Below are 26,855 nucleotides of genomic sequence, written 5' to 3' on the forward strand. Positions count from 1 at the left end.
TATGCAGAGTCATCGCTCACACCTATAATCACACACACACACACACACACACACACACACACACACACACACACACACACACACACACACACACACACACACACACACACACACACACACACACACACACACACACACACACACACACACACACACACACACACACACACACACACACACACACACACACACACACACACACACACACACACACACACCTGCCACTTTCTCGCCACATTTCACGAACGCCAGCTAACCCTCTTTCTGTGACAAACACTGGGGTAGAACAGCTGTTAGAAATCTCATTTCCAATCTGGTGAAAAAAATCAAAAACTGTGAACCAATGACGCTGAAACACACTGACTGAAATTAACACCACTATTAATAGAGGTGGGAAGATATCGGAAAGGGGTAGAGAAATATGCAGGTTTGAATAAAGCGGGATCATTGTTTTGTCTATTACTCTCTCGCTGAAGGTCAGATAATTGCCATAATTAATGTCATGTGGGATGAAGAGAAAACAGAATCAAAAGGAGAAGAACAGCGCGGATGTGATTAGGGTAATTCTGACTGTGTGATGGAGGTACACGGGAGGGTGGCAGCAATTTCAGCAGGCAATTTTGACATTGAAATAGAAGCTCTGGGCAAAACATACGCATATGAAATATGAATGCGCTTGGTGTGTGTGTGTGTGTGTGGATGTGTGTAGCCATGCTGGTTGTGCACAAGGGGAAGCCTCAGCTCTATAATACATTAGTCTCTTTAGGGACATGCCCTAATTAATGGCTTGACCTCCTAACGGGTAGCCCCCTTCTGCGAGTTAACATTTAGCTGTGCACCCTCCAGAGATGCGCTTTGAAGTGCATTTAATAAAAGTAGTGACAGTGACATTAATAAGACAGTCAGGGTAAGTACAGGGCTTCGTTTTATTTCCTGACAATTTATATTCTGATTTTATACATGTCTCAACTCAGCAAAGAGAAAAAAATAATGCAAAGCAACATAGAATGAAATCTAAACCAAAAGAACATTTTTAAACCAATAGAGATACACACATACGCGTCAAATACACTGATCCTGTTTCTGGTCAGAGGCAACTGACTCCTGCTGCAGACATTATCTTTTTGTGTGTTACAAGTGACGTGCGAGTGTCACACCTGTCATTTTTCCATCAGCCGGTGTGTGTGTGTGTGTTTGTTTCTGAACCCGTCAAGGTTTGGTGAAAAGAAAAGTTCCTGCGAAACTTCCTGGTGACGAGTGTGTGTGACGAGGTTGTCCGTGAACATCCGTTTGTCCGTCAACATGTTCATGTGTCCGCTAATCAGTGAGAGTGTCCATCAGTGCCTCCGTCTCCAAATGTCAGTCTCTTGTCTTCAGTTGGACTTGGACCAGATCTTCCCACTGCCACGCAGCCTGAGTGGAAAAACACCCAGTAAGAAACACTGCATTGGTATTTTTGGAGGGAATTATGAAAACAATGTAATGATTTACATGTTTTCTTTCCACTTGCAGCTCTAAACCCGCATATTACTGATGCAACCATGGTGTTAAAATATCTAATGTCAGTATTAGTATTTTTCCATTGAAATGGATCTCGGTGGATTTTCCTCTTCTGCAAATTAAAAATAATTTTTTCTAATAATAACCGCTACACTAACAGTCCCATCCTTTAAATAGCTTTATAAAAAAAATGGTGTCAAAACGCATTTTTAATTCCGAGGATTGAGGTTATGCTATCATTAATTTGGATTTCAAAACATTTAGTGAATCTTCATTTGAATGAAATGCAGCGCTGAGTGAGGAAAATTATAGAGCTTGATGCTTCATCAAAATATGACAGGCAGCCAGAAAATAATCACTGCTTTCTGTTTGGCAGCGACAACATAAACAGCAGTCGAGCAAAGCATCTCGTCTGATCACTGGAGGGGGGGAACGGTGCGTTCCAAAGGAGAGCATGTGGGGGCATTCGTATATCCAGTGACATTTCACAATCAAGGACAGATGTGAAATTAGCCATTGGTAATTGGGCCGGATAGAAGCAGAACAGGAAGCGAGTCCCTGATAGCAGGGTAAGAATACTGCTGCAAAACACTGATGTGCATGTGATAATAGAGCTACTTCATGCAGACACATGCTCACACGCAGACAAACCATTTACATGGCACCTGGCTTTTTAATGTTTATTGAAAAAAACTGAAACATAGCGGTTCTGTGTTGAATTAACTTTTCTCTCTACACAAACACTGGGCTAATGGCTTTAATTTAGTGTAGTCTCTATAGTGCTCTGTTTGTAACCAGGTGACTTCGTGTTTATAAAGCACCTTTCAAAAACCACAATAACAAAGTGCTTTATAGAACACAAGGAGAAGCCGCAATAAAAGAAACTTAATGGAAAAAACCTCCACAAGCAGCCTTTTTGTTCCAATTTTGTGACTTGCAGAGGTAAATAGCATTTCTTGCTGAAACCCTCAGCTTGATATAACAGCTGAATAAAACATAATCTCAGGAAATTATTCTACATGGCCAAACATTTTTTATGCATTAAATTTATGAAATGTTTGGCCATGCTTTATGAATGCAATTTCTATGCAAACTCTTCTGGGTTCCTTTTGTATAAAAAGCCATAACATCCAGAGAGCTTTATTCATGCAGATAGTATTTGGCTGCAAAAAGGTGATGTCACAGTACTCACCCTTTCACCTTTGAGCTTTTTTTGCCTGGTTGTCGCGGTTCCTGAGAGGAGGCGGGGTCTCGTGGCTCTGCAGGCTGGTCTGCGTCCTGATTTGAGGCGGCTCCGGCGGGGGCAGGGCCTGACGACGGAGAGGCGGCGCTGGCCTTTAACGTTTTCTGTAGGTTTGAGACCTGAGGGAAAGGTAAAGACGGATTAAAATGAATTCAAGTCTTTCATAAAACAATATGAACTTATACAGCATCATGTTTGTACTATAAAGTTAGAGGTATGGCACTGCTGTATGAGTTTGCCCTCAAACAAGATGCAGAAAAAGGAAATATGCAGTCAGGGGGAAACTAAAAGACCACAAGTAGCTGGGAGCACAGAAAAAGAGATGCTCAAGAGTCACATTTACTGGATTTTCTGGAGGGAAAGAGTGAAGCAGCTGTAGGCTAAAGAGATGAGAGACTAACCTCTGTTTCCACTTGCACTTTGACTTTTAACTGGCTCTCTCTGTATTGGTTTGCCCTTGTGACTTGCTCCTCAATACCGCATAGCACCGCCTCACATCCTGTGCACCTGACAGAGAGGAGGGAGATAGAAAGCCGATTGTAGATTAGAAAAAAACTGATAATTGAGACATAAATAATTTGGGCACAGACACATAGCGGTGATACTGACCACTCCTGCAGCGTGCTGACTATGTTTGGTAGCTCGTTGGGGCCGAGGTCACGACCCACGCTGCAGTCTACCTCCACCTGCTGGTTCCGCTGGTCCAGTTTGCCCTGGATGATGTCACAGTACACAGCGTCGATCAGCAGGTCCTCCAGCTCCCGCACATTCTTCAGCTCGAGCTGCTGCAGGAGCAGTGAATACGGCAGGCACTGAAGGGGAAAAAAAAGTTATGAAGAGACATTACGCATTCTCTTCTTTTTTTAACCAAGATATACAGGCAGATAATTTGATTCCACTTTAACAGTTTGATAGAAAAACAGTGAAATTGCCTATTTGTCTAAATGTCACTGCCAGAGGAAGACAAGAGGAGAGTTTTGAATTTAACAACCCTCCACTGGGCAATTAGAGAGTTCAAGCCTACATGCAGGGAAAGCAGTGACATATTAAGGAGAATATCAGGACAGAAGTGAAAAGAGCAATGGTAGTAGAAAATGAGTTTAAGTTAAATAAAAAAAGGAAAACAGACAGAGCAGGTGAGAATAATGAATCAATTATTTATCAGGCGAAGAGAAAGAAAAGGGCATAAGGAGAGCAGTAACGGTGCGAATGAGAGATGCCTTAATAAAAGAACATTAAATACTTTATCATGCACTTGGAGGGAGGTAAGAAGTCTAAAATGACATGGCGGCTGTGCTGATAACTCTTTCTTGAGACTGAAAGGCTTCTGTGTTTCTGCATTTCTGATCTAGCCAATATAAAAACAGCCACAAGGTTAAAATGGCAGCTAACCTCACATGAACTTTCTGAAAAACTTGTCATAATCAAAACCAGAATTATCATTAATATATTGCTTTAAGAAGCCTACAGCATTATGGTGGCTCCAAAAATGATATTGATAATAAATTATAATAATTACAATATATTTTTAGGAGACAAATACATCATCACAAAGTTAATAACCAGTTCTTTTTGAAAACTGCAAAGAGAAAAGAATGAACCAGTACCTTAAGGTTGGATGCCAGGCTGATGATGGACAGATGGCGGAGTTTGTTTCTCTGTGCGGGGGTCAACTCTGGAAGAGAGGCTGCTCTCTCTACAGCGGCAGACAAGAGCATGAAATAAAAAAAGTGTGTAAGTGTCACTTTGCTGAGGGTCAAACAGTCACACATAATCGAGGTACTACTTATTATTTTGAAGTGTAACGTTACACAGGGACACGCAGGTGAGACAGAGAACAGAGTGGGGAGGAAGTCGGTTTGTGTCTCCTGCTGCCATGCTCCCCTGGTGACAGGACTCACACCCTGCGAGACAGCAGATCTGACAGCTCCTCTAAGGGCTCAACTACACAGCTCTAAAAGTAAATGTGCCTGTCTGCGTGACTCGAAAGGGAAGGGAACAATAAAGTAGGCTACATTCTTTTTCCAGGCTATTGGTTGATGTTCAGCATAAAATTAGACATAATTAACATTCCACTTCTTGTTGAGGCTTCCTGATGCATTACACAGACGGCAAATTAAGTCACAAAAGAGTAGTTTATTGTCCATTTGTGCCAGCAACTGCTGCATCACAGAAAATCATCAGCCAATCAGAACTCTGAAAGAAAAGTTACCCGAAACAAATAAAAGCACTCAAGTAATTTTGTCTGTGAATAACTTGCCTGCAGTGTCTCAGGTGAAGGTGTTAGAAGCATATGTCAATGTACCTGCCTTGCAGCAAGGAATTACAGCTCACAATAAAAGATTTGCAGGGACACCATATTACTTATTTACACTGTGCTGCCGCTGCAATACCTTTGTAGTCGCAGTAGGTTCCATAGGCAAAGAGGTTGAGGAGCTGGTACATTGGTGCATGAGGGCCATTCTCCATCTGTGGTGTACAGGGAAGATGAGGGGGAAAAAAATGATTTGGCAGAAAACAGAACTAATGAGACTCTCTACATAGAGGTCTTACTGAGACTCAATGAGAGTAAGAGAGAGGACAACATGATACCTGACTACTTCAGACATAATTGGATTAATCTGAGAAAGGTTACAATCACACCAGGCGTTAAAATCCATCTCCACAGATGCTTTCTTTTCTTTTTAAGATTGTTTTGGGGGTGTTTATGCCTCCACAGCTGAAGGTTTAAGGAAATGTGGGAGAGAGAGGGGATGACATCCAACAAAGGGCTGTGGGTCGGAGTTGAACCCGGGCTGCTGCAGTGAGGACTCAGCCCCAGTATAAGGGGCACTCGCTCCACCAGCTGAGCTACTGGGCGCCCACAAAGCTCCTTTTTGATCAGGTTTCAGATCGTATGCCTCCACCAACCAGTGGAGTTGACCTTTGACCTTCTAAACAAAATGCCATCACTTCATAATTTTATGCTATTGAGACATTTATGTAAAATTTTGTACATAGCCAATGTATAATGTGTTTTGTGAAGTCAAAGTGACCTTGACCTTTGACCTCCAAAGTCTAATCAGTTCATCCTTCAGTCCAAGTGGACATTTGGGCCAAATTTGAAAAAAATCCCTTCAGGGGTTCCTGAGATAACGCGGTCACAAGAATGGGACAGACAGACAGAAGGACCAAAAACATAATGCCTGCGGTCACGGTTGTCACTAGCGGGGAGGCATAAAGAGTGCTTGGCACACAAAATAGAATATATTTCTTTTTCAAATTAACAACCTGCACACAGTACAGAAATAGTCAGTGAACACATACCAACACAGAGTTCATTTTCTTTCCTGATGTTTCAACTGTGCAGCTTTGGGTTAAAAAATCTGATTGTAGATCTGCTTTTTTTACAGCTTTGATTATATATATATATATATATATATATATATATATAAAAAAGCAGACCGAAGCAGAAAACCACAGAGGGAAATCAAGAGATAAAGGTTTGTTTTAAAGCAATGTCATCTGTATGCACTTAGCAGTGCTGAATTGTCTTCAATATTGCCTGCATAAAATCTTGGTGCTGCTGTCCTTCAGAAAATAAAAACAAAAGCAATCTGACTGTTCAGTGCATATGAAGGGGACACAAATACTCCTTTGGTGTTGCCTTGTCTCCATCCTTTCCAGCGCATTCCTTAAAGAGTGGAACAATGGTGCAGCACCATCTTACTTTACTGTAACAGCAGCAATTCATTTCTGATAGGGTGTTAACTGCATATTCTCATGCAGGTTTAACATACCACATACTGTATGCCTCATTCGGCATTTACTAGTAACACATTACAGAAATAATATTACTTCTACCAGCAACGCGTAGTGTCGTAAATTACTTGTAACATTTCAGCAATAGTATTAGTAACCCCCTCCCAAATATATATATATATATATATATAAATATATATATTGACGCAACATTACTTTTGTTTTAAAATTGAACAACTATCAAATTCCTGCATTCATTCAGTTTTCATAATTGCTAGTTTAAAACCTTAGTTCCGATTACCATCTATTACTTTCACATTCAGAGGCACGCAGTCAGAATTTTAAAGAGAAAGGACACAATTACCAATTTGATAGTGTTTGGAGTGTAATGGAAAAGTAATAGATAGAAGTGTAACAAATTAAAATTGTAATAAGTAAAACCATTATGTTTGAAAAGAGTTGCGAATCATTTTTTGCATAACAAGCCCTACACTGAACATATGTTACATGTTGGTAATGTACTTTTTGACAGCATCAAACCAAGGAACTCTATGAATAGATGTGTTGATTGGGAGGTGAGTCCTGACTGATTACATCATTTGTGCATCATTGGTGCACAAATATATACAATACACATTTCCACATGCAAAGGTGATATATGTGATCCAAAGTGATGAGGAAACACACTTGCCTAAAAATGTGCTCATATGCATCACTGACTCCTGTGAATGTGGTTTGTTTGATCAGATGCTCCACGTGTCTTGGATACATTAACACCTGTGAGATTAACTGTCTAGCTATGATTAAGATTTCATGCCGGGTCTGAAAAGGTCCCAATAGACTTAAAGGGTGAGGAAGATGACGTGTGAGTGCGTGTTTACCTCTCTGACATTAGGCAGCTCCAGGATGTCAGAGAAGACATAGAGGCCTGGGGTCTCCAGCAGAGAGCTGACAGCCTGGGCCAGTGCTGAGCCTGACAGAGACAGGAGCTGCTCCACCTCCATCTGATGCCGGGAGACACAGGAGACGAAGAGGTTAGCATGGTTAGACAAAGTAATTCCAGAGGGACAGCAGAGTTATTTCATAAGCACAGATACAGATCAAAGAAATAACCTCTCTGTTACCGCCTTGGTTCTGACATCTGAAAAATGTAGGGACAGACACCCTGGTAAGGCTGGGCAATTAATCCATTTTTCAATTATGATTTTGACTTCTAACGATTATGAAAACAAGATATACAAGATAAAATGATTATTGTGTCACATTCTGTTTCCCAATGGTCTCGTTTTATCTTGTGTTATAAATCCAGTGCACCCCCTTCCTTTACAGCAGTCTACAGATGCTCTCGCCTGTTGAAAACATGATAGATGTGAAGATATGTTTTCAGTAGGTTGTGGAAGTGCACTGCAGCATTATTTATGTTAGTCTCATTTATTTGTAAATGTTATTGTTATTTAATGATCTCATTTTTGAAGCTTTTTAAAAAATGTTTTTCAGTTGAATAACATTTAAAGTTCAAGAAAATCTACTGTTAAAAAGACATTTAAAAAAAGAGTTAAATGCATGATTCCAAGGTCAAATTATGTTAAATACTCTTATCTCAATATTGACCAAAATCATCGTGATTCTGATTTTTGCCATATTCGAACAGCTCTACACAATGTCACGATCTACCTTAAATACTGAACAATCGCAAAGCTCCGTGAATGAACACTAGGACTCCACAGGATGAAAGTGTCTTTGTCAAGCCCCTCAAAAAAATAGTCCAGCCACTTGTAGCTTGTTGAAAGGACAGAAATGGAATGAACATACTCTCTGTTTATTTAAAGTATAACAACCAAGTGCTCTTGATCAAAGCACTTAACCCTCAAATTACCTGGAGAGCTATGCCTACTAAGATAGTGGAAGTGCGGATGCATTAGAAAGTACCAATACGGGAACTAGTGTAATGAATGCAAAGCAGGGCATGTATATTCATCAACACATTCCCTGAATAGAGACACAATGCAAATGCACTTGGGGCAACAACAGAGTACATACCTAAGTAGTAACAGGAATCTGGCTGTGTCTTGAGAAGATATTAAGTCTCCAGTAAATGAATCCCGGAAAAAACAACAAAAACAACAGGACCATTCCCTGCTTCTGTACTTTGGTTTGACTCTGGTTTTATAATCCACAAGCATTAGCATAATGAAGTAGAATTGCCCAAATATATAAAAACTTGCTCAGGCAGGATGTTTTTCTGATATTTGTCAGTTAAGGAACTATGACCTGTCCTGTTGACCTTAATGCTGTGGCGGAAATTAGGGGGGTATAGGGCAAAAATGCCCAAAGAAATCTCAAAATACTATAAAAAAAAAACATTAAAGGGTGAAAACTGCCCCAAGATATCAGAAAAAAAACATGTATACATCTACAAGTTTAGGCCACTATCCTAATCCTACATTAAGCCATCATTTTATTTTCATTTAACTCCCATTTCCGTCTCTAACACACACTCACAAACAATGCTGTTACATAAATAAATGCATAAATGCACTGATAATAGCAATGTTTTTTATTTACTAATGTTAACACAAGGTGGTGATTATCTTGCAAAGCTGTACGCACTAAATACATTTTTGCCCCCGAAATTTTGTAAATGCAAAAGATATTTTGTGATCCATCTTGGGACACAAAGGAAATTCAGTCTTACAGATTCATAATAGAATTATTGCAGTTGCATCAGACTGGTTTTATTACCAGAGGCTATTTCCTAAAATTAATGCAACATAGTCTGGATACCGACTGCTGAGCTAAGACTAGTCAATGCTGATATACTGTTTCATCATGGATCTGATACATTTAGATGCACATGCACATCTTCCATATGTTGTCCCACTGGACCACCGTCAAAGAGGTCAAAAGATCACACTCACAGGCAAGATGGAGAGATGGGCAGGCACGTGTTGCAGCCAGACAAATTAACCTACAATGTTCCAGAAACAGTGAACCCTAATTTAACCCCTTAACAACCAATATTCTAGTCTGAGTCATCGGGCGTAGACTGTTGGGATAAAGCACGCCATTTGTCTTCTTTTTTTAGCTGGCATTCTCCTCCCCTTTGGCGATCTCTGCTAACTACTTTTCAGGGGCACTGTGGCTGCATCTGGAGCTAAGCACCTAGTGATTGGTTTGAGGAAATACAAACAAGCAAGAACTTTTCCCCGCCCGAACCCTAATTGTAACTTGACCAGCCAGACTTTTCTCCAATTACACTGCGCCATGAAGATAAGGTCTGGCAATTCAAGACTATTCTGTAATGGATCAATCATTACAAACTCATGCTGTATAGCCAAACATTGTTCATACCAAAAAAACACTATTACAATTCTAGTGAGGATCTCAAACCTTCAAAAAAATACAGATTACGTCAAACTAGCTTGAGTAGATTTTAAGCACAAGCACAACACATCTAGAATATTGTCAGTGTATGAAATGGTGCAGCCAATGAGCTTATCAGTTCCTTTTATCAATGCCGGCGGCGGCAGTTGGACATACTACGATAACATTAGTGCCACGCAGACAGGATTTTTTTTTGACTAAGAAAACTTAAAACCTAAATAAATATCTAATTTAAATCTACAATATGTGCTCAAACTCAGAAAATAAAACAGTTGGGTTGACGCTAGGTCTAGTTTTTTGCACACAGAAAATTGATCAGGACTCAATAAAGTAATTGATAAAGACTTGGACCAATAAGCAGTATCGATATCTTATATATTATTGATAAATCTTATCAATTCCCATCCCACCGAGGTGACATGTTCAAATTGCTTGTTTAGTCCAATCAACAGCCTATAACCCAGATAAATTAAATTTTAAATTATATTAAAAGTAGCAATCTCTCAGATAATCAGAAAAATGTTTGTGGTTTTAGTTTTATAGATGATTTAAATCATAATTATATGATCAATAAAACTGTTGTTGATAAACCCCTCTGTTGATTGGCTTGAAGCATACTCACTTCACAAATGTAAATACAAATACAAATGTACATATTTTTCAGCACCAATATTATAGATTAGAGACTTTCAAGTGTCAAATGGTAATAGAAAAAGACTTGGGTCAGCAGTGTTGAATCACAGTGGCTTTTAAACATGATTTACTGTGTCAAGGGCTCATCTTGCGTTAAAAATTAAAATTCAACCCAAACCATAAGTGGTGTTTAGTTACTCCGGGTTCCTACATCTTTTCCAAAATCAAATTTAAGCACTTTTCAAGCACTTCTGGGTACATTTTTTTTGTGCTTTTACAGCATCTTACAGCTGTGGTAAACTACATATTTGTACAATGCAATACTTAGTATTCAGTGGACTTATTATTGTGCTTGTTCATCACATTAAATCAGATGTTACTGTCCTATAAACAATCAACATGTTTTAATACAGCTTTCTACAGAAGGACGACAAATAAAAGGAAAACTAACTCGACTAATAGAAATATAATCACCATTTTTACTTTATAATCTGTCAATCATCAACTAATTCTTCTTGCAAACATGTCAGAAAATGCTGTTTTCAGTCTCTCAAATATTAAGATCTTCGTTTCTGTGTTGTATCATATATGCAATCCCATATAACATAACATTTCAAGCAGTTTCAAGCACTTTATTCAAAATCCAAGCACTTTGTATGTATTGATTACTGTATTTATTCATACATTTATGTATTTAGACTTAGGACATGTTTAGTCCTCCATAGTCAAGAGCTCACATAACATACATATTAAAATTCAACCAAAACCTAAAGTGGTGTTTAGATACTTCACCTGCACAAACTCAGCCCCTGTGCTAACGTTAGCTGCACAGCTAAATTAGCCGTTTAACATCAACACTAATGACCTTATCTGTCAACAGACATTAATGCAGAAGACAGATTAATAGCTCAACATACAAAACGTGCATATAATTTCAGGTGTGAGTTTGTTTTTTAATTAAGAGGTCTCATTTACATCTGTGTTAGCTATTTTGCGACCCCAGTGTGTCATGCTAGCTCGGTTGCTAAGGCTTCACTTATCCGTTGACGTTTGTTAGGCCTCAGTTCATTTTAAGCCTTTATAGGGGTTTAAATCACACCGCTGTCATGCGTAAATACCCGAGAGCTAAAACACGACCGTGAATGCTACCTCAACCGTGTTAAAATAAGGCTGTGTGCATTCATATTTACCTTTGTTGTGTTGGTTTCAAAGCAGTTAAAGCTCCCTTTCGATCGTTCAGTTCCGCCGTCAGCAGCACACGTACGACAACAAAGCGACGTAAGCGCTGATTGGACGGCGAAGAGTGCAGTGGGCGGGACAAGTGTGGCTGTCGATCAGCGTCTGTGTCGGAGAGAACAAGCGCCATCTAGCGGTGATGTGATTTAAACCAGCTGGAGCAGCAGAGATCAATGTGTTGTTCAGCAGAGGTTCATGCACTGGAGGTCAAAGATAAATCTGAGGGGGGTCACAAAGCCATTAAAAAGAGAGAGCCTTCATCTTCTGCATGGTCTGTTTTTATTGTCTTTTCTAGTGAAATACTCTTTTAATGCTTCACATTTAACGGTTCAACAATCCAGAATCAATCTTTGGTTGCTCTCATGTCCACACTAAGGTCATAACATGTGAAAAGGGGTCGTAACAAGCAAAATATGTTGGGAGCCATTGTTTTTCCTTTTTTCAGTATAGTAGGAGGATACAGTCAATCAATGAACAGACCTCAACTGGTTAACTTGAATGAATGAATTAATGCTTTATTTCGAACATGTAAATAAAAAGTAAACAAAAATACAATAAAATGTGTCAGTAGGCTGCATGGTAGCATGTATATCATAGACAAGGAAAAAAAGGGCCAGACCTTCAAAAAAAAGACAGTTTTATTCACATATATTTTGTCTCAAAGTTTGACATAATGCAGCAACAAGATTCATTTTAAAACAAAAACCGCTTTAAAATACACTGTTCAGTGTTGATCTGAAATAATTTGCAGCTTAGCTTTAAGAATTTCGAAATTCACACAAATCTCTCTCAATGAAATATAACCTATTGGATTCAACTTTTTAATATGAAGACTTTTTTTCTAATGTCAGACCTTGACGGCCTGACATTCAAATAAAAGCAATTTGGATGAAATATCTCAAAATGACATTCGATAATAGGCTTATTAATTGTAAACAGACACGCGTTACCTGATGTCAATATCAAATGATTTTTTTTTTTATATTGACTTCCTTCTTATCTAAAATTAGTGCAATATTACGGATATTCTCTTTTAATATTTTGTATTTTCCCTTGTGTGTGTGCAGCAGTAAAATATCCTCTAATAAGTGCTCTCTCAACACATTTTTTTTAACTTTCTTTGTAGTTTCCAGACTTCCCAGTTGTGCAGTATTTTCATTTGTATGGGGATTCAGTTGAACTGAATGGCATCCATCTGGCAGATCCGTTTATAAATGTGTTCACAAGGAACATCAAACCATGTCTTTGCGTGGCTGTCTAAGGTGGCGCAGTCCTCTCCGTGTTCCCCTCCTGACTGGTGGTTATTTGGCTCTGAGCTCCACTGATCCCAGTAGCTGTGACAGAGGGAGAGAGGAGGAAACAGGGATAGATAGACTAAGCTATAAATAACAACCGTGATCATTTCTGACAGATGTGAAAACAGGCTCACCTCGCCAAAGCATCTGATTCTGTGATGATTTCTCAGAGGTTTTGTTACAATAATGCACATTCTTGTGTGTCTATTTATGATTTTAGATTAATTTAGGCCTGGAAAAACAATCTTTTCAGGTTTATTGTAAGTACTTCCTGGACAGTTTATTCAGTGTCACCTGTATTTTAAATGAATAGCAACTTTGATAAATAGGACATAAACAAAGAAATTAATTAAATATTAAAATGAAACAGTACTTGTGTTGCAGTGTGGTGTTGTCCACCCATCTCCATTCTCCTTCCTTCTCTATGTCAGACAGGCCGATCCAGAAGTGGTAATCAAAGCTAACTCTCTTGGCCTCTATTTCCAGAGCCTCCTGAAGTTAGACACACACAAACTAACACATTTGTAAATCATTGACATACCCAGACATACCTAAAATCCCAAATCCAAACGTTTTAAATTTGACTCTAAGACCAACTCTTAACCCTTTAACATCGTTTATGGATGGGAAGACCAGACGAAATGTGGTAAAACTCAAATTCAAACACACAAAATAACACACACACTTTGTTATTATGGTATTATTATACGGTGAAGCATCTTCAGATCTACTAAATCAAGCTAAAAGTCATTCAGATGTTAATGAAGCACAGTCTGTACAGGTCTGTATACACAAAAACAGTCCAGAGTAGAGGTTTAATCAGAAGAATACAGTGAAATCACCTGTGTGGGTGGATTATGTTGGCTTATATTACTATTTTTAGTGATTACAAACATAACTGACATTATGAAACATTGTAACAACAGATTACTAAGACATCTGTGTTTTGATTATGTACGTGATTGTTTGTTTACCACATAGGAAGAAGGAGCAGGTACACTTTATTAATCCTGCCATGGAAAAGTACATTGTTTCACTCTGTTTTGTTTTATATATTCACAAACACGTACAAACCCACTTACACACATACACAAACAGGACCTATGCACATGCATTATGTATGGAGCGATCAGAGTGAGGGGGCTGCCTCACAGGACCGAGCCCTGAGCAGTTGGGGGTTCGCCCCCAGCAAAAGCACAGGTGTAAATAATAAAATGAATGATGATGAATGAATAAATTCCATGTAGCTGCTTCAGTGTCACGATGCCGGTATTGTGCATTTTGACTCACTGTCACATTGTCATGGCTCACTGTGACGCTTGAATAAAACAAAGTCAATTCTTAATGTTATTAGTTGTTGTTATAAGTTCACACCAAACTGCTTTTGTAGTCAAAGTCAGTCTAATTTAAAAAGACTCAAGGAAGTGACCTTACCTCTCTCTCTCTCTCTCTCTCTCTCTCTCACAAACACACACACACACACACACACACACACACACACACACACACACATACACACACACACACACACACACACACACACACACACACACACACACACACACACACACACACACTGCAGACAGCACACAGTAATAGACCCAATTAAGGGGAATGAGGAACACCTGTGCCGATCAGCAAGGCTCTGCAGACAATGTGTTCATTTCTGTCTATTCCGGCTGCTGATACAGTGAGTTGTGTTTAGTACAGCCCCATACACACACTCTCTCTCTATCTCACACACACACACACACACACACACACACTCACATGTTGTTCCATGGTGTGCAGTATGGTAAGATGGCTGCCCATCTCTGCACAGCTATCTCTGCTCTTCAGCCAGTCCAGCTTGTCATCGCTGAAATAGTAACACTGATCCCCGACCTTAAGCCATCCTTCAGGGCACTCCCTGCACCTCTTAACTGTTAATGAGAAAGAGGGCGAGATGAAAAAAGGAAGAGGTTTAACAGTTAATCAAAGACAGCAGGAAATGAAGAACGTGTTCGCGTTTGATCTACATCCTGCCACCTGTCTTTGAACAGCTCTGTCCCAGGGCGGTGTAGTCCTCACACAGCTGGATGTAACGTCTCTGAACCGAGTTCAGTTTGAAGCCCAGGGATGAGGAATCGAGGGGGGCACCTGGTACTGGTCTGCCTATCACTGAGAGGATTACATTACATTACATTACATTAGACAGATAGATAGATAGATAGACAGTACACTAAATGTATTTTGGTATGTGAGAAATAGGCAATAGAGTAACATAATTTATATTTGATTAGTACTGCCTAGTTTCACAGTTTGATCTGAGTTTCGTGAGCCTGAAAAGCTGGTTGGCCTAATGGACCTGCAGACTGGATGGTGACGCCGTCAGTCATCGTATTAAACTCGCCCCACATGAGATACACGGTTGTGATCCGTTTGTCAAGCTGCTGGAAATCTGTCTAAACGGGAGAGGGGCCAGACATACCTGTAGATTATTATTATAATGTGGCAGATTTGTCTGGTCTCCAGACTACTGGGGACCGTGAATATCTGTACAAAATTTAATGACCAAACACTAATGTTATTTTCATACTGTTGTGTTTTCTAATCCACCACTGACTTCTCCCTCTAGAAACACATGACGCTCGTCTGTACAGTCTATGAAAATGAATCTCTGATTTTATTTCTGCGGTTACTGGAATGATTTCGTTTATATGAGCTCCCTTGCGGCTGTGAAAAAAAGAAAGGAAGAAAGACAATTTACAAAATTAACTTTCTCTGGTTTCATTGGCAGATATTTTTCCACATTTCTGTTTCCTCAGTTTATGTTGCCACTTCCCTTTTATGTATTAAAAAAATTATATCTGCAATGCTTCCTGAAAACACGAATTGATGTAATAAAAGCCATAAACAAATATGTGAGTTATGTGGCTTTCATTAAAAGCAACAACACCAAAAAGATTTAAACCTTGATTAACTGTAAGGTGAAAGCCTTTCTGTGGTAAGTGAATGACATCAGAGTTAGCGTGTATTATAAGACTGAGTTATTCTTGATAAAACTAATGTCCTATCATAACGACTGACTGGCAAATCTGCTGATGTGAGAGCACAGGTGCAGGTTCTGCAGTGAGGTTAAATGTGGGGAACAAAGATTCAACAAAAACCACCATGATATACCACAAAAACTGCCCCCGGGCCGAGCCGGCTACTTCCAGTTTAATGGTTGGACCAAGCACCTTTCACAGGGGTTGTGACACCTGAAAAATATATTCTTGGGTTTGCATATAGTTCTTTCATTTCTAAGTAAAAGGGAAATAGTATTTTTGGGCCCAATGACATCACGTGAAGCTGTAATTTCAACATTTGGCCTCTATGTCAAAAGCCTGCAAAGACTGACGCTCTTTCCCGCAACCTGAAAATGCCAATCAGAACAGACTGGGCTTTTTCAGGAGGATTAAAAGACAGATGCTAAACGGAGCGTTTCAGTCAGAGGGTGAATACAGGCATATTCAGATAGACAGTTTGATAAATTAGATGAAAAATAAGGTGTTTTGTGTGTCATGATGTAGTAGAAACCCAGAATAAAAGAATGAACCTGAAAATGATAATATGTCTCCTTTAAAATGGGCTGCATTTTTTTTACATGGCAAATGTTGTTTACTGTGCAGCTAATGTACCATTACAAAGCAAATAACGAGTCCACCTAAGTAAAGTGGAAACATTTATATTACCAGCCTACCTGACCCACTATAGTTATATTTAACTGCTAGGAATATTGGCCAATTTATTATGATACAGTACATAATGTGTACTTGTGCGCCATATTCATAAAGTAGAATTAAATCAAATATGTTACAGACCCAGTTGTCATAGAAAGTGTTTTATGTTTCTCTTTATTTCCTTCTCTTGTTGCAAGTCATCATATACAGATACTAAAATTCTAATAAATAGCTTCTCTGTGTGTCTGTGAACGTATGAATGTATGTGTGTGTGTGTGTGTGTGTGTGTGTGTGTGTGTGTGTGTGTGTGTGTGTGTGTGTGTGTGTGTGTGTGTGTGTGTGTGTGTGTGTGTGTGTGTGTGTGTGCAGCTGTGGTGGTAATAGATCAAGCACGTACATCCCCAGTGGTGTTTGTTTTAAATGAGAGAGTGTCCTCACAAGCACATTATCAGGCTGAGCTGCCAGAGCCGGTTGGCCCTGCAGGAGAAATATTTCACAATTATGGACTTTTGTGCTTTTTCTATTACATGACCCTCACTGGACTGGAGAGAGTGCTTTATCTTTTTTATTGCCAATTATAGGTGTCCAAAAGCGCAGTGAGCTGAAATAAAGAGAGAATAATCAGCGAGAGTGAGACTCACAGACAGAGAAGCAGACAGGCCAATATACATATCAGGCTGGAGGGCAGGAAGGAGGTTGTTTATACTTACAGAGCACAGTGAGTACGATGTTAGCGCAGATGGAGGCCAAAAAGCCAATAAGTATCAGGAGAGCAGTCTGACTCCTCAAACACTCAGCGCCCCGCTTCAGTCCCTGGGAGCCTGATTAGACACACAACAGTCCTCAGCATGGTAGCTGTCAATTCACCATTTTTAATCCTCTGAGTGCAGACTTTGAGTAAAAGGAGATTGTGGAGCAGAACCATTTGACCAGAATTCAGCTTTATGACATTTACTATTCCCAAAAGATAACACTGTGTGTCTGCTGAAACTAAGTTAGGTCAAGTGTTTATTCGTGCCTCTCGCTGCCATATATGCACACAAACACAAAAATACACATGCACACAGACAGATTCAGTAGTGGATCCTTTAGTAAAGTGTAAAAGCAGCAGAATACCGTCAAGTAAAAGCCCTGCAGTCTAACTTCAGTAATACAGAAAGCTAAAAATCACTTTAAATGTCAACAGAAAATACTCAGCAGAAGAATTGCTCAAGTCCCAATTACATTATCCACATACTTACTTGTACAGTATAGCTTATTGTTTACTGCAGTTGGCTGACCTGATTTTATGTATGTTATATAGTTTGGATAGTTTAATTTATAACAATGCATCATATTTTAAATGATGATAATGTGTTTTACATAAAAAACAAATCATAATCGCTAAAGTAAACCTAAACCTTAACTAAAACTGTCTAATGTTGTGGGGTTGAAGTATAAATAGGCATAAAATGGAAATACAAAATAAAAAGTACCTCAAAGTTACAGTACTTGAGTAAGTGTGCCTAAATGTTATTGAGTATATTAAAATACCCAATAGGGTATAAAGTGTTAACTCCACTGCAACCAGCTACAACATTAAAACACTACTTACATGCTCACGGGTAAATGATAATAATTAATTATAATATGTATTAATGCAGCACAGACAGAGGCCATATTGCCTTCATAGTGAAGAACTTTATTTTTGTACTTAGATTTAGCTGATAATACAATGACTTAAGTAAAATGTTGCATGCACGACGTTCACCTTTAATGTGATGTTTTTACATAGAGGTAGTGCTACTTTTACTTAAATAGAAACCTGACTACTTCTTTCACCACTGTATATATTGGAGTTGAACAAAGTAAAAATGTAGTGAAGTAGAGGTTGCATTACAAAGAAGTAAAGTCATGTTTGTCACTGAGCAGTCCATAATTACACTTATGTGAAGGCTATTTGTGTTCCTCCACCGGCTGTTACACGCATGAAATATCTCAATATCTCTGACACATTTGAAATACCGTCGCTGTGTTCCAGAAAGAGCCTGTTCCCTCCAGGTGTCGGCTCCTCACTGAACTCCTGCAGGCTGCTGTAGGCTTCTCTCTCTTCCATGGCCGAGATGCCCTTGTTAACACTCTGTCTCACTTTGTCTCTCTTTGTTCTGTACCTCCTCTGGTCCCCAAAGGCTTTGATATCTCCTCTCCCGAGCAGCAATATTTCTCCTTGAAATTAAATTTGTCCCTGCTGGTTGATTTATCGAGGCAGGTCCCCCTGCTCACAACACTGCTGCAGTGCTGTAAAAAATAGGCTCAGTTAAACTGTCCTGTATCTACAACTAAATAAGTGTTTTCTGGAAAAGAGGAGAGGCTGTTAATGCAAACTGGGAGTTTCTTTCCTCAGTTTGTTGGCTCAGTCTGGTGTATTCCTGCTTGTTGCTGTGGAGTTTCACTGTCAGCTTGCCCTGTGTTGCACAATCCAGTAGTTTCTTCACTTCCGATCTCTGTTTGGAGTGAAGCACTGATTCTGGATCAGATGTATGATAGATGACACAACAACCATATGTCAGAGTATGAGTCAGAACACATTTTTTATTTTAAAAATGTGGAATAAACTGAGCTGCAACAGGGGTTGTGATCGGAAAGCAGCTGGGAAATGTGTGTGTTTTGTAATGAAAGGAGGTCCAAGCTCTGAATCATGTACAAAGTACAACCATGTTGATGGTGCAACCACAGATTTTGGTTCAGTAGTCACTGAAATGGATACAGACATGAAAACTAGATAACCCTCCTCTGCTTTAATTGTATTGAATAACAGAACCTCAGGACGAAGAGGAGCTGACAATAGGACACACACCAAAAAGACTGTTGGAGCAACAGAGTGGCTCTGTCCCCAATTGCGCGAGCCGTCTCCAATGGACTGGTCTAGTCTGAATTGTGTCCCAAAAGGTAGCCAAAATTAGGAACACACACACACACACACACACACACACACACACACACACACACACACACACACACACACACACACACACACACACACACACACACACACACACACACACACACACACACACACACACACACACACACACACACACACACACACACACACACACACACACGCAGTGCAGATTAATGCTGAATCGTACTTTTTAGACCTTCATCTTTGCCAAGTTTTAGTAGGAGTACTGCCAAGTAGGAGACTTTACTCATATAACGGTAAATAATGCCCCACCTTCATGCCCGCACTCCATCAGGAAATGTTTGTCTATCTGATTTAGTATGGCAGGTCATCAATGGTTTGGCTACCAGATATTGCACCATCTGAGTTTACATGCTCTGATGATCATGAACAGCCCAATCTGTCTGGTAGATTTGTGCAATCTGTACTTTCCGTCCCCTGCTCCTGAGTACACAAACTGGCCCTATAAAACACCAGAGAAGTTTGTGATATTCAACAAGCTCACAGAAACGATGAACCTTACCAAAAAGATAGGTAAGTGCACCCTTATACAGAGTGCATAAGTGTATGTGGATGTGCATTCACCCTAATGTTGCAAATACTTTCTGTCTCTCCAGGTGCCCTGGGCGTCAGAGGCCACACCGTCCTTTATGTTCTCATCGGCCTGCTGGTTTCTGAAGTCTCCTCAGCAGACACTTCAGAGGCAGATGTGTCCTCTCTACAGCTGAAGCTAAAGCTGTTGAAGAATCGCTACAGACTCCTGCATATCCAGTACAATAACCTGGCAGCCAACTGCTCAGCTTCAGGTTCGTTCCTCTTCCAGGTTCCAGTAACTGGAAGATAATTCATCATATGTTTATATTTTAAAATCCCACACATACTCTGCACTCTTCTGTAAACCAACTGTAAATGTACCTTAGTTAACCAGGATGTGTTTGTTTAGTGACCAACTCTACACATTGTCCTGACGGGTGGGTCCACGCAGAGGACCAATGCTTCTTCTTCAGCACTGACAGGGATGACTTTGCTAATAGTACGGCCAAGTGTTCAGAGATGGGCGCACATCTGGCCATCTTGACCACCAAAGAACAGCATGTAAGTGCTTCTGTGTGTGTGTGTGTGTTTTCCCACCTCTGTATTTGAATATATTTGTTAATTCACAAAGTATTCCCAAAATAAAATCGCCCATTCCTCTTAAGGATATCGTGGAACGAGAAGCCAGAAAGAAAGGAGGCATATCCTCATACTACTGGATCGGTCTGACTGACATTGCGAGTGAAGGAGACTGGAGATGGGCGGACAACTCAGCACTTAAAACACCGTATGTATCAGACGCCTAGAAATCAAAACACTCTTCTCATAATAAGATAATATACTATAAGTACTATAAATACTGTACACAAACAAACTAAATAATTCAAGCATCCTTATAAAGGCTCAGTGAATAAGAGTATGGCATAGACTCTGCAGCTGCAACACCTGCCATACCCTCAGGTTGAAAGATTAACAGATTTACAATGAATACAATGGTGTAAAAACCATGTTTAGGTGTGATGTTGTGTCTATTGTTTGAATCTCATAAACTGGACAGGCAAGAGGATCAAAGTAGGTAAATGCAATTAAGATTAATATAAGAGTTTGCCAACACCTTGAACAATGTTTTCAGTGTGTTAAATCGACCTTGTTGAGCAGATGTAAAGCAGTGTGTGTGTTTACACATACAGACCGTAGATATTTCTGACAGTGACTGGCCTGTCAATACCTCTGCTGCACATCAATAAAACCCACACCAGCTGCTCTATGAGTCGGTACTTAGGCACAGTGGTGCTTTGAGCTCAACGCAAACAATGCTAACATGGTGATCTCTCCAAAGCCTGTATAATGTTTACCATCTTCACCGATTTAGTTTTGTGAGTGTGCATCTGAGGCTGAGGGGAATGTCATTAGTTCTGCAGGTATTCAGTCATGAACCAAAGATAAATAGCAAGTTTGACCTGATGATGGTGTTTAATTAAAGTCATTAAAACATCTATCGAATAAATGTTGCACAATAAATTTCATGCTGGTGCCAGAGGAAAAATCAGGATTTATCTTTCAAGGAACATGAATGTCTGTATGAAATATGTGGACAAAGTTGTTGCCTGGCTAATAAAAAGGTATTTTTCTAAATAATATAACACCTAATGGAAAGCTACTTAGCCTATAAATATAATATATACAAGGTTACTTTTGGAGAAAACGAGACATGCGAGTTTGGTTGGAATTTTAAGTAATTACGGTCAATTTCATTCAAGGTTCATCATCAACATGCAAGTGATCATATTGAGAAAAAGCAGATATTCCGTCTCGTGAATAATGTCAGTCACATAGACACGTACTGTTTTGCATCAGTCATTATCCCTGCAAACTTTGCTAATTAGAGCCCATGCCCACTAAAGACATTAGTTATTAAATCATTATATCTTTTTGTGCACGCACATCAGGTGAAGCAATAATCTGACTTCACACAATGATTTCTTCTGTCTGCCTACTGAATAGATTTTGGGATGTGTCGACGTCCCAGCCAGACAACAATCAGTCTGGTGGGCCGGAGGGAGAGGACTGTGTGGTGGTGAACAGCGATACGCAGATCTGGTACGATGTTCCCTGTTCCTTCATTTATCCTCGAGTCTGTCAGATGGACGCCATCCCTCTCGACTGAGCCAGCACACCGCTGCAGGAACACCACTCAAGATATTGACATTTTATTGGAAATGACCAATGCCTTTACAAATAAACAATTCTCTGACAAAAAGGTCCTGTTTTGTGTCAACATCATTAAAAAATATATACTATATATATGTAAATATTTATAGAAAGCAAATAACCGATCAGTGCAGTATATAAAGCCTCATAAAAATACATAACTTATCAAGACAAATCTATAAACAATGTGGATGAAAGAGTATAACAGACAATTATTAACAGCAATTATCACAGAAAATAATGTTAGAATGATAATTGAATGGAACGTAGAGCAATTCTGTGAAGTAGAAAAGCCCTTATTACAAATATGAAACAATCCAAAATGACTATATGTACAACTGTAAAATACATTTTTCTGATAACAATCTTTGAACCCTCATCTAACACGTAACAGAGTTTCATGCTTTAGTGGATGTGACGGAAAAACCCATCGTATCTGGACAGAAATTCAATGTGTTGCCATGTCCTCTTGAAAATGTGTTTGTTGGAGATGTCATGTTCTGTAGAAGCCTTTGGGCTTGGGGCTGAAACATAAAAAGTCAAAGGTTTCTTTTTGAGTTACAGAAAGAGACACAGAGCTACAGAAAGCAAGATGTTTGTTATTAATGTTTAAAAACTTCATGACCTGGTTTTTTTTGTTGTTTTTTAAATGTCAGTGCTGATGAGTGTGAATGTGTGTTTGGAGAAATTTCATGAGTCCAGGAAATGGTTGTTACATACGTTTTACATTGGCAGAGCCGACGCCCCAGGTGTCTTGTCCTCTGCTAAATATCAGCCACAGAAAGAGAGAGAGATACTTCTTTATGCCTCATTAATAACCAAGTGTGATCGAATGGATAGGAATAGGAATGGTTTAACCGTACTTTTCTGCGTCGGTAGAGGATGAAAACGAGGATGATTAGGAGGAGGATTACGATGACTGCGGCACTGCATACGACCACCAGCATCCGCATGCTCAGTTTGGGTTCTGTGTACAATAGAAACACACAGGCATCAAACGGTATACAGCACACAGAACACGACATGTAAAACTTTCTGTCGTAAAAGAGACTGGCCACAAGGTCATGCCAGTGTCATATTTCCTGCTCTCCTTTCACTTCCTGCGCTCACCGATCTTCAGTGTGATCTCAGCCGACGTCAGCCTTGCTTCGCTCTGCCACAGCTCACACTTCCACTTTCCACCATCTCCTGTCCCCACTTCGGGGATGATGAGATTGTCCGGGTGACGGGTGTCAGGTGTCAGAGACAGGGACGATTGTTTAGGCGGGAACCATTTCAATTGAAGGTCAGAGGGCAGCGGATCGCCGAAGCTGCAAGTCAGGTTGAGCTGCTGGCCCGAAATCAACTCTGTTCCTGGGGAGGAGGTGACTAAAGAGAGTGAATTGAAGAAAGAAAGAAAGAATATAAAATGCATGAGATATTTTCACAGGCTGGCAAAATCTTTCACACCTCTTTCCTCAACATTTTCGTTCTGAATCCAACTGAGATCCTGTTGCTACACTGTGCCAGCAAAAAAGATGGGGGATTTCTTTTTTTTCTTCAAATAAAAACAGAAAAATACAAAAACATGACAGCATCTTTATGAAAGTGTCACTGCACATAGCATTAATAACAAATTTGAATGGACAAGGTGGGGGGAGGGGGGGCATGATCTATTGTTGAACCGCTCCAAAAGACAATTAGAGCTGAAACAATAAGTCAACCATTCGATGCAGAGAAAACCAATTTGCAACTATTTCACAGTCGATTAATCATCCAAATCATTTTAAAATTATTTCTCTGGCTTCAAACGTGAATACATGCTGGTCTCTTCAGACTTTTGTTATATCTTTTGGCTTTTAACTGCGGGTTGGGTCTCCGGGAAACTACAACAGGCATCCCTCACCATCTTTCATCATCTCAAAGACAAAATGATTTGTCGAAGAATCGAGGAAATAACCAGATGAATCGATAGTGTACACAAGATAGAGGTACAATCCAGATATGAATATTAATTTGATTTAGTTCTGTGATGTGGGGTGTTGCCTGGCTGTCAGGTATCATAAAACAAATTAGATTAAAATTTAAAAGACAACACTTTTTGTACAACTTCAATCCCGGACATGAATCACCTGCAATTAGACCGCCATGTCATATGATTCATTCCATGTTTTAGGAAAAACTGACACTGAACTAAAATGCTATATTGTTACCTTATATCAGTAACCCGTAAGCAGTAACAACTGTAGTCTCTCAGTGGTTTTAACTTGGTAATTTCATCTGGCTGGCTTGAACACCCTTTTAAGTAAGTACACAAGCGTTCACTCGCAGCACTGTATTTACACAGAAAATTTTGTGTGATGGACTGTGGTGGTGATTCCAGGGGGGCAAAGTTTGGAGACAACCACAAATATTCAAGTAAGACTAGTAACAACAACCAAGGGACCCATAGTTGCAAGACACCCGCCTTCTTTGAATTAATCCATCAGGTGTGTGAACTTGGTTCAATGTTCCTGAGTAAATAACAGTTCTGATAAAAAAAAAAAAAAAACTGAAATCTTTCACACCATATGTCCTCAGAACACAGAGTCCAATTAAAATTAATTTTGTTATCACACTCTTCCGGTGGAGGGAAGGCTTGTTATACTCTATTAAAACAAGTGGAGCTAGACAAGTGTATTAGCCACTGAATTAGACACATCACACCAGGGACACTTCCAAAGCAGGGAGATGAAAACATTTGCACGGAACAAATGAGCACAGGCAGAGGAGGCAAAGAAACAACTGTATCCAGCCTGTTATGAATGACAATTAGGAAGGAGAAAAGAAAATGCACATCAAAAAAATAAATGAGGACAATGCTATAACAAAAGAACAAGCAAACTGAATTTCACATGACGGATGTGAGTGCAACACAGAGCTGGGCGGGCACAAAGCATTTAGTTTTGACTTACTTTGCAGAACCTTCACGTGTACAGTTCTGTCCAGAGTCACGCCGTTTTTAAACTTCAGGGCGCAAACATAATCTCCTCTGTCGTCTTCTTTCCCTCGATTTCTGGTCAAAGACATTTTTCCTTTTTGCAGGTCTGGTACAGGACTCAGTCCTCTGTCTTGGTCTGCCCTCCAGGTCAGTGGATCCTCCAGAGAGAGGGAGAAGAGCCTCTGTGGACTTGAGCCTGGTTTAGGGACAAAGTGCCAGTGGACCTCCTGGATGTCCTTCCCTTTGATTTGAGCCCAGGATATGTGAGACGGAAGGGAACAGGGGACGGTGAGACGCTGGGATTCAGACGTATACTGAGTATGTAAAGCAGCTGGGGAGAGGTCTAAAAAATGGGGATTAAAAAAAGGATGAGGGTAAACCAACATAAAACTAATGCAAAACTAATGCATACATGCATGTTCACAGGAACTCACCCAAAACTGTAACGGAAACTTTGGCCTCTTTTTTAGCATTTGTCACAACACAAGTCCACTCGCCATTGTCTTGTGTTGTAGCTATCACAGTGAGTGCATGTTGGTTAGTTGTCTTTTTCTCTCCCCGGGGATTCAGCCAGTGTGTCTTTGGCGCCTTGTGACCCTCAAGAGTCTCTGCGTTGCAGGTCAGAGACAGAGACTCCCCGGGCAACAGAGGAGACTTGGAGTTCACATTCACTAGGAAACAGAATGGAAATGATGAAAATCGTTAAATGTCTGACGTTTTTCTCTTAATGTTGTATTCTATTTGGCTGTACATTTTCCATCAAGTAAACATAGTTTAACAAACAGAAATACAGCAGCAGAATGTCAATAAGTGAAGGTAAAGTAAGGAAACAGCCTTGTTTACATTAGTCTTACTTTGAACACATTTTATAATTAAAATTGACTGTATCTGCCCGTAGATTATGTAGACTACTCTCGTAAAAAGTACAATAGCCCTTTTAAAAATACTGAACTCATCATGTCACGTTTTTCTTACCAGTGAGTTTGAGTAGTTTATATGTGGCGATGGAAGTTGTTCCATCATTCAAAGGCAGTTTACAGGAATAACTCCCAAAGTTTTCTTGTAGCATGTTTCTGATGATCAGTGAGTCCCCAGACAAGGACAACCTGTCTTTCCAAGATTCATCTGCAAGGCAAGAATGAAATAAATGTAACTGTTTCATCTGTTTATTTTAAAAACATGTCATTTTATCTGTGAATGCGGTATTGTAGCCAAAGGTACTGTTCACCTTGATTAAACCCCTTTCCGCCAAGATGATTGCTCCAGGCAAGTTGAATGTTTTCAAAAAACCAGTACACATATTTTTTTGAAGTAATCGAAGCTGGAGCATTAATGGTGACCGTCTCTCCCACCTGAGCATATATCACCTCTTCTGCCCCTAAGAGAGTGAGAAAAAAATGTTATGTGTTGGTGCACGAAACCAAACAGTCCTGAAGTAAAAAAGAAAGCAATAATTCACAATGAGTGCATC

At 39.7% G+C, this 26,855-nt stretch overlaps 4 protein-coding genes across 5 annotated transcripts; 1 reads left to right on the forward strand and 3 right to left on the reverse strand.

Annotated features, from left to right (window-relative positions):
• Window positions 1–907: 907 nt before the first annotated feature.
• Window positions 908–11,763, reverse strand: cops7a (COP9 constitutive photomorphogenic homolog subunit 7A). 2 transcript variants are annotated; one of them, XM_083917695.1, is made up of 8 exons: window positions 11,692–11,763; window positions 7,366–7,488; window positions 5,137–5,212; window positions 4,351–4,439; window positions 3,353–3,555; window positions 3,145–3,250; window positions 2,701–2,862; window positions 908–1,413 (listed from the first exon to the last, which is right to left on the reverse strand). In XM_083917695.1, exons 2-8 carry the CDS (start codon window positions 7,486–7,488, stop codon window positions 1,360–1,362), a joined length of 813 nt encoding a protein of 270 aa, XP_083773821.1. In that variant the 5' UTR covers window positions 11,692–11,763; the 3' UTR covers window positions 908–1,359. The 2 variants fall into 2 exon arrangements, with proteins under 2 accessions (XP_083773821.1, XP_083773822.1); XM_083917696.1 differs by having other exon boundaries at window positions 2,693–2,862.
• Window positions 11,764–12,311: 548 nt separating this feature from the next.
• Window positions 12,312–19,084, reverse strand: cldc1 (C-type lectin domain containing 1). Its single transcript, XM_083919125.1, has 6 exons — window positions 18,741–19,084; window positions 17,447–17,557; window positions 15,061–15,192; window positions 14,803–14,954; window positions 13,406–13,524; window positions 12,312–13,071 (listed from the first exon to the last, which is right to left on the reverse strand). Exons 1-6 carry the CDS (start codon window positions 18,829–18,831, stop codon window positions 12,909–12,911), a joined length of 768 nt encoding a protein of 255 aa, XP_083775251.1. The 5' UTR covers window positions 18,832–19,084; the 3' UTR covers window positions 12,312–12,908.
• Window positions 19,085–20,192: 1,108 nt separating this feature from the next.
• LOC310950140 (C-type lectin domain family 4 member D-like) lies at window positions 20,193–22,381 on the forward strand (the record flags this gene model as incomplete). Its single annotated transcript, XM_083917802.1, has 5 exons — window positions 20,193–20,214; window positions 20,298–20,486; window positions 20,666–20,775; window positions 20,880–21,001; window positions 22,219–22,381. The coding sequence occupies 5 exons, from the start codon at window positions 20,193–20,195 to the stop codon at window positions 22,379–22,381; spliced, it is 606 nt and encodes a 201-aa protein (XP_083773928.1).
• A 537-nt stretch (window positions 22,382–22,918) lies between these two features.
• Window positions 22,919–26,453, reverse strand: cd4-1 (CD4-1 molecule; the record flags this gene model as incomplete). Its single annotated transcript, XM_083917804.1, has 6 exons — window positions 22,919–22,949; window positions 23,284–23,392; window positions 23,536–23,793; window positions 25,359–25,727; window positions 25,819–26,055; window positions 26,360–26,453. 6 exons carry the CDS (start codon window positions 26,451–26,453, stop codon window positions 22,919–22,921), a joined length of 1,098 nt encoding a protein of 365 aa, XP_083773930.1.
• Between the last annotated feature and the right edge of the window lie 402 nt (window positions 26,454–26,855).

Source organism: Echiichthys vipera (genome assembly GCF_963691815.1).
Source record: "Echiichthys vipera genome assembly, chromosome: 8".
Lineage (NCBI taxonomy): Eukaryota > Metazoa > Chordata > Actinopteri > Perciformes > Trachinidae > Echiichthys > Echiichthys vipera.